Below are 7,744 nucleotides of genomic sequence, written 5' to 3'. Positions count from 1 at the left end.
AGTCACTAGAAGAAGCAAAATATGACCAGATATATAATAATAAAATACTGATACGTACTTTCGAATCCCAATGTCCAAATATCGACCTTTTGAAACCGAACTAAGGTCGAGTCATAAACCATTGGATAATAATTTATTAAGTTGTAAAATGACGGTTTTCTCCTTCTGAGATTTCTATTAACTCAAAGTCAAGAGAGAGAGACAGAATGAGTAGGTTTTAAAAGTTAATTAAAACCATAAAGACCCCACCTACTTAAGAATAGAGACAGAATGAGTAGGTTTTAAAAGTTAATTAATCCCATAAGGACCCCACCTTCTTAAGATTCCCTCTCACAACTGCCATTAATACACTGTTGAAACTTCGCTTTGTTTTTGTCTCTTCGACATATGAGTTGCTACATCTCATCATCCTGTCTTTTACATTGTTTATTAGAGAAAAAAAACACCAATATTGACCAAACCCTTCTCTTCTTCTCCTTCCTTTTTGTTTTTTCTCTAACCTTTTCATGGTAACAGAGGTTTTGTTACTTGGTGTTCAAATTTCTCCTCTAATTTTTTATTTTCTTTTTCTTGAAGGGTTTTTTCTGCGATTTCTGGAGTATTTTAGGGGGACAGACTTTGGAGAGTTTTGTTTAAATTTAAAAAAGGTTGAAGCTTTACAAATTAGGTGGTTTTCTGGCATTTTCTTGTGGTTTTAGAATGTCAACTTTTGGTGGATTTAGGGTGGTTTTGGTCTGAAAATTAGTGGGTTTTTCCACAGTTCAGTGTTCATGATATTTCAAGAAGAAATGTGTACCTTTTATTGATTAGATCACATTTGGGTATTTTTTTCAGGGTTTTGGGGTTTCTGGGGTGGTTTTGTTGGATTTTTGGGTGGTTTTCAACTGCAATTTGTGATTTTACAAAGTGGGTTTTGGTTAATTTTGTGGTGGTATCAAGGCAGAATTCGTTGGATTTGTATTTTCTAAATTAAGAATATGAGGTTAGGTGAGTTCTCAGAGTCGTTGAGGTGGTCAAAGGAGTGGGTTTTTTGGATGGAGGTTTAAGCTTTTCTGAATTAGATTGGGGCAGAATTTGGTGCACTATCTCCTAAACTAAGTGTGCATTTAGAGCAATTAAGTGTTTTTGTTGCGATTTGGGTACAACGAATTGGAGAGGCTGCTTTGGATATAGAGGAGGTTTTAGAGTTTAGGGACTGATATTACCTCTATTTGAAGCCCTTTCTTCAAGTTTAGCCTTCCCATTTCTTTTTTCCATCTGAGAAAATGGCTTGTATGAAGCTGGGATCCAAAGCAGATGCATTTCAACGGCAAGGGCAGGCCTGGTATATTCCTATATCTTTGTATTTTCATCTTTTTTGTGTGATCTCTAGTGTGCATTTGCGATGAACGATGCAAAACAACGTAGATTTTGGTTTTGAAAGTGAATACGAACACACTTCCAGTAACAGAAGATGTGGTTTCAGATAGAGTGGAATGGAGGAATATGATTCGTTTAGCCAACCCCAAAACCTTATGATATGGCTTTGGTAATGATGATTTTGTTTTGTTGAAGGAAAATATCACTTTAGATGTTTTATATTAGATGAAATTTTTCGTGTGAAATTGTTTGAGAACATATAATTTTTGCTTGATGTTCACATTATTGACGACTTGTGACCCTAATAGAGCTGCTCAAACACTTCTCCTAGATTAATCAAAATTTGCTAAGATTGAATAGAAAGGTGGCATATCATAACATGGTGGCTATACGAATTCCTTGCCTCTTTTGCACTCCATCCAATAGGAATATCCATCACAGATGCGATTGTGGTGTGGTACTTGTTTTGAATTATCTGGGTAGTGAGCTTGAATGGATCTGGCTCATAATGGGATGGGACAACATGTGTTGGGTATGGAATTGTGGGTCAATTATCTCATATGTATTGCATGTGTTGACTATCTGTGTTGCATACTCTCCTAAAGGGATAAATACCCATATAAGACACATGTCTGATTTCAACACATAACAATGTCATGTTTGACTGAATTTTTTCCTTTTCTTATTTCAAGATTTTTTTTATTGCTGAAATATTTGTTAGCATTTAGCATAGGTGATGAATACCCTTTCCCATTGATTTCTTTTTTCTTTTAGCAAACATAACATTAAATATGTGTTCTCTTGTCTATAGGTATGTGATACACAAATTGTCTAATACCTTTTCCAATTGAAATTAAGCATTGGTCAATTATCTCATATGTTTGGCATGTCCTGACTATCTGTGTTGAATACTGTCCTAAAGGGTTGAGTCATGTCAGACACATGTCTGATTTCAACACATATCAATGGCATGTGCTGACTATCTTTGTTGAATACTCTCGTAAAGGTTAAGTACCCATGTCAGACACATGTCTGATTTCAATGCATAACAATGGCATGTGCTGACTATCTGTGTTGAATACTCTCTTAAAGGGTTAAGTACCCATGTCAGACAAGTGTCTGATTTCAACACATAACAATGGCATGTGCTGACTATCTGTGTTGGACACTCTCCTAAAGGGTTAAGTACCCTTGTCTGATTTCAACACATAACAATCTCATGTATGACTTTATGAATTATTTCATTTTCTTACTTATTTCAATTTTTTTATTCCAATTGAAATTTTATTTTATTTTATTTTAGCAAACATAACACTAAATATGTGTTCTCTTGTCTAGAGGTATGTGATACACAAATAAGGAGATATCTCATTGCATACCGATTATTATTTTAATATTAGATAAATAGCTACTTCGTTCTAAATTATTCAAAACATAATACCAAATCCGTGAATCCTATTTTTGAGGTTTGCCGAATCTGACTCCTGGTACTTGTGTCATTTCTTGACACCCGTACCTGTATCCATGCAACATAGCTGCGTATGGACCTATTGGTATTATTTAATATAACTTGGGCTTAGACCCATTGCTCAATAGGTTTGACACATAGCAAAAGCAACTTTGAAGTTGTGGGTTCAAGTCCAGCTTACCCATAAAAAAAATGTGTAAAATATTACTTAGTCCAATTGCATAATAACAAAACTTCATGAGAGATAGGAGAGCTTGGCAATATGTGATGGATGTCAACTTGGCAATATTCGATATTGGTGAGATCTATATCAACACCCTAAACTTTGTTAAGGTCTGTACCCAAGAAGATCTGAAATTGAAACTGATCCAAACCCTTATGGAATCGATTCAAGTTGTAATCTCTGTTGCATGGATACTTCTAAATGGTTGAATTCTATCTTTGGATTATGAATCTCAATGGATGTTGGTGCAACTTCTCAGTTTTCTTTTTATTTATTTTCCTTTCTTTACTTGCAAATATTCTTTATCATTATAATATTAACATTCATCTTAGTCTTTGAGATTTTAATCCTTTTGTTGAACATTTATTTGTAGCAAAATATTGCATCATACATGTATTCTCTAGTGACAATAGGTATTTGATAGAAATCGTAATATCTCTCTATTACACAATTTATAATTATCCTTATAACATTTAATAATTACATTATTTTAGACTATTGAAAATATATTCTTGAATCCGGCGGATCCCAATCTTCAAGGTTTGTCAAATCCAACACCCACATCAATGTTAGACTTTGACACCCATATTGTTATTAATGTAACATAGGTTCTAATTGATCAACCTAATTCATATGTAAATCGCAAGGAATTAACACACATCTTGGATTACCATTAGTAAAAGTTGGTGTGGCAATAGAAGCTCTCATAAATAAAGAGGGATGGAATCTATCACCTACAACAGATTGTTAAACCATGCTGTTATTGGAGTTCGCCTCCTCTTTCCTAAAGGCGGCACTCTAATTTCATGGTGTTATGTTCAATGCTTCCTTTCTTGTATTTCGGTTGATATTTTGGATGCCAATTAGGTTCCTTGAAACATTTGCCACTAACAAATAAATAATATTATTTGTAAGAGTTCCTACTGCTCTTAATTTCTTCATAAGCTTGATCTTCTCTGAAAATTTTGTAGGTTCTGTACAACCGGTCTTCCAAGTGATATTGTTGTTGAAGTTGGAGAGATGTCCTTCCATCTTCACAAGGTTATTTCTTCCTTTTAAAATTAAACTGGCTTTGGTACTTGTTACTTCATGCATCGTTTCTATTTGCTGCCCCCCTGCTTAACTTTTTCTTTTCTTATTTAAAACCTATGTTAATATTGATGCACATTGGTAGAACAATGCACTATGAAACTTGTGCTTCCTCATCATCCAAAGAAGACATAGTTTTTACCAACTAGTGATGTCCCATTTTTTTTACAGTTGGGATGGTTAGAACTTTCTATCATCTAATTTATTTATTTATTATTATTATTATTTTTTAATTTTGGATATTGTCTATCAAGTGGGGCGCCACTTTTGGATTGATTGGTCAGCAGGGATGCAAGTACACAAGAATCTTTGTCTTCACATTTGTTAATGATTTTTGGCTTTTTGCAGATTTGGCAATTTTAGTTTATTATTAGTTACTAGTAGGTGGCATATGCAAACACACATGTTTTTGAAGGGTTTATTTGTAATTTAAAATATTGATTTTGAAGACTACATGATAAAAAGGGTATTTTTTATAATTTTGATAGCTAATGAACAAGATTTTTGGGACGTGGGATTGCAATTTTCTTGGTTTTTGACCAAAATAACCCTAATTATATTAAATTTAAATGTTAAGGTAGGGGCATTTTTGTAATCCAAATTTTGGTGTTGAAACACTTCTACTACTCCTCTCATTGTAATAGTGATGATTAGACATTTATACTACCTTTTACTTATCAATTATCACCCTTTGCAGTTCCCATTGCTTTCTCGGAGTGGGGTTCTGGAAAAATTGATTGCTGATACATCGGATGAAGAAGAAGAAGGCTGTCTTATTCAGCTGCCCGACATTCCTGGTGGGGCCAAAACATTCGAACTTGTTGCCAAGTTCTGCTACGGTGTGAAGCTTGAACTCACCCCCTCGAATGTTGTGTACCTCCGATGTGCAGCTGAACATCTTGAGATGTCTGAGGAGTATGGGGAGGGCAATCTGATTGCACAAACTGAAATTTTCCTCAATCAAGTTGTCCTCCGTAGCTGGAAAGACTCTCTAAAGGCACTCTTGACATGTGAGGACATCCTTCCCCAAGCCGATAGCCTCCAAATTGTGCGAAGGTGCATTGAATCACTAGCCATGAAGGCATCAACGGATCCAAATCTGTTTGGATGGCCCATGATGGAGAATGGTGGACCCATGCAGAGCCCCGGTGGGAGTGTCTTGTGGAATGGCATAAGCACGGGAGCCAGACCAAGAAACTTGCAATCAGATTGGTGGTACGAAGATGTAGCCACTTTAAGTCTAGATCTATATAAGAGGCTTATCTCGGTCATGGAATCACGGGGCATCAAACAAGAGATCATTGCCGGGTCCCTCACATCCTATGCAAAAAGGTATCTTCCTGGGTTGAATAGGCGTCAGATGGTGAGTGAGTCTAGTACCCGTCTTTCATCTTCGGCATTAGGGGCCCCACCATCCGAGGAGGAACAAAAGCGTCTACTTGAAGAGATCGAACGACTATTGCCCTTACAAAAGGGGCTAACCTCTGCAAAGTTCCTATTTGGGCTGCTTCGCACGGCCATGATCCTTCGTGCGAGTCCATCTTGCATATCAAACTTGGAGAGAAGAATTGGGATGCAGTTGGACCAAGCAACACTTGAAGACCTCTTGATGCCTAACTTTTCTTATTCCATGGAAACACTTTACAATGTCGAGTGTGTACAACGGATTCTCGAGCATTTCTTGGCCTTGGATCAAGCAACAGGTGGGGCCTCCCCATGCTCGATAGACGATGATCAGTTGATGGGATCACCTTCTCTGACACCAATCACGATGGTAGCTAAGCTCATCGATGGATACCTTGCAGAGGTTGCTCCTGACATTAATTTGAAACTCCCAAAGTTTCAATCATTGGCTGCAGCAGTTCCCGACTATGGTAGGCCTTTGGATGATGGGATTTATCGTGCAATCGACATATATATGAAGGTACACTGCATTCACCTCTATATGGACTATGATCCTCATCAAGTGTGACTTAAGAGTTTTGCCAACTTTTAACACATGGCTTTAAATCTCGTCCGAGACCGAGATGACTCACCCAAGTCATCTTAGGTATTGTCCATGAGCGAGACAAACGGATGTGGCATCTCACATTTGTAGAATCTTGTGAGACAAACGAGATGACTTGGATTATATTTTGAAAATCTCATCCGAGTCAGTAAAACGCTACCAAGTCAACCGGGACTTTGTATATTTTCATTGAAGTAATTATTATTTTAAAATTTTAAATAATTATTATCCAAATAAAATATGATTTTATGACTAAGCATTTTCTAATGTACCTTATTTTATAAAATAAATATAATTATTTTCTTATATTTATATATATTAAATAAGTGTAAACCGAGTTAAAGGGTTTATCAAGACGAACAAGATGAGACGTCAAACCAAGTTTTGAAACCATGCTTTAACATTATACTCCTTAATTTTTCCATGTTTTTTTTTTTTTGCGTCAAATCTACTACAGGCACACCCATGGCTTACAGATTCCGAGAAGGAACAACTCTGCAGGTTGATGGACTGCCAGAAGCTATCGTTAGAAGCTTGCACCCACGCCGCCCAAAATGAAAGGCTGCCCCTCAGAGTTATAGTTCAAGTCCTCTTTTTTGAGCAGCTTCAGCTGAGGACTTCAATTGCGGGTTGCTTCCTTGTCTCTGAGAACCTCGATGGATCAAGGCAGTTAAGGAGTGGGGGGTTTGGAGGAGGAACGAACGAGGGCGGCGGATGGGCTACAGCGGTGAGGGAGAACCAGGTGTTAAAGGTGGGGATGGATAGTATGAGAATGCGTGTATCTGAGCTTGAGAAAGAGTGTTCAAGTATGAGGCACGAGATAGAGAAGTTAGGCCGGGGAAAGAATGGTGGTAGTACGTGGGGTACCGTATCGAAAAAATTTGGGTTCAAGATGAAGTCACAGATGTGTAGTGCCCAAGAGGGGTCAGTTAGTAATCAGAACAAGAATGAAAATGGGAATGGGAAGATTGAGAAGGTGAAGAAGGGAAGGAGGCATGGGCATGGGAAGGAAGCTTAAGAACTTGTCTGCATGTTTGTAGGTTTTCTTGTTTTTGACCTTTTGGTTTTGATTTTGTATTTTGTATTTTGTATTTTTTTTTTCTTTTAGTACGTAGCTTTGGATTCCCATCTGTGTCCGGGTTCATTATTGTTTAATGGTTATCTTTTATTGTTTTTAACTATGATATTGTGCCATGTAAAGAGATGGGAATGGTAGCTCTGTTGTGTTTCTTGTAACAGCAATGACAAATCTCTCAGCCCTGGTTGGAAATCATATAATCTAAATTGAGTCAAACTATTAAAAATAAAGTCAATAAGTGGGTATATAAGGGTTAGACGCATAACTGCCCATATCTCTTTACTATTATTAAAATAGTAGAAGGTTGTCAACTCCAAAATTTTCTTTTAAAATACTCTTACAATATATTTAAACTTGCTAATTATTTAGGCCTTTCTGATCCAACAAAAAGAAAAAAATTCAATCCCATTGATTCCGATATTGGTTCTATGTGGCATGTGCTAAGGTAAAAGAATCTGAATGGATGCAATTTAAAATATTAATTAAAGAATGGTTATGAGGTTTGTATAGTTAAAAAAA

At 36.5% G+C, this 7,744-nt stretch overlaps 1 protein-coding gene across 1 annotated transcript; it reads left to right on the top strand.

The window, feature by feature from the left end:
• The first annotated feature begins 339 nt into the window (after positions 1 to 339).
• Positions 340 to 7,389, top strand: LOC147388047 (Phototropic-responsive NPH3 family protein). The gene is made up of 4 exons (XM_086420645.1): positions 340 to 1,324; positions 4,022 to 4,091; positions 4,837 to 6,063; positions 6,605 to 7,389. The coding sequence occupies exons 1-4, from the start codon at positions 1,266 to 1,268 to the stop codon at positions 7,163 to 7,165; spliced, it is 1,917 nt and encodes a 638-aa protein (XP_086276771.1). The 5' UTR covers positions 340 to 1,265; the 3' UTR covers positions 7,166 to 7,389.
• The last annotated feature ends 355 nt before the right edge of the window (positions 7,390 to 7,744 follow it).

The sequence above is a fragment of the Akebia trifoliata genome, chromosome 13 (genome assembly GCF_017979445.1).
Source record: "Akebia trifoliata isolate Shusen 1 chromosome 13, ASM1797944v1, whole genome shotgun sequence".
NCBI lineage: Eukaryota > Viridiplantae > Streptophyta > Magnoliopsida > Ranunculales > Lardizabalaceae > Akebia > Akebia trifoliata.
This window is presented reverse-complemented; position numbering and strand designations above follow the sequence as displayed.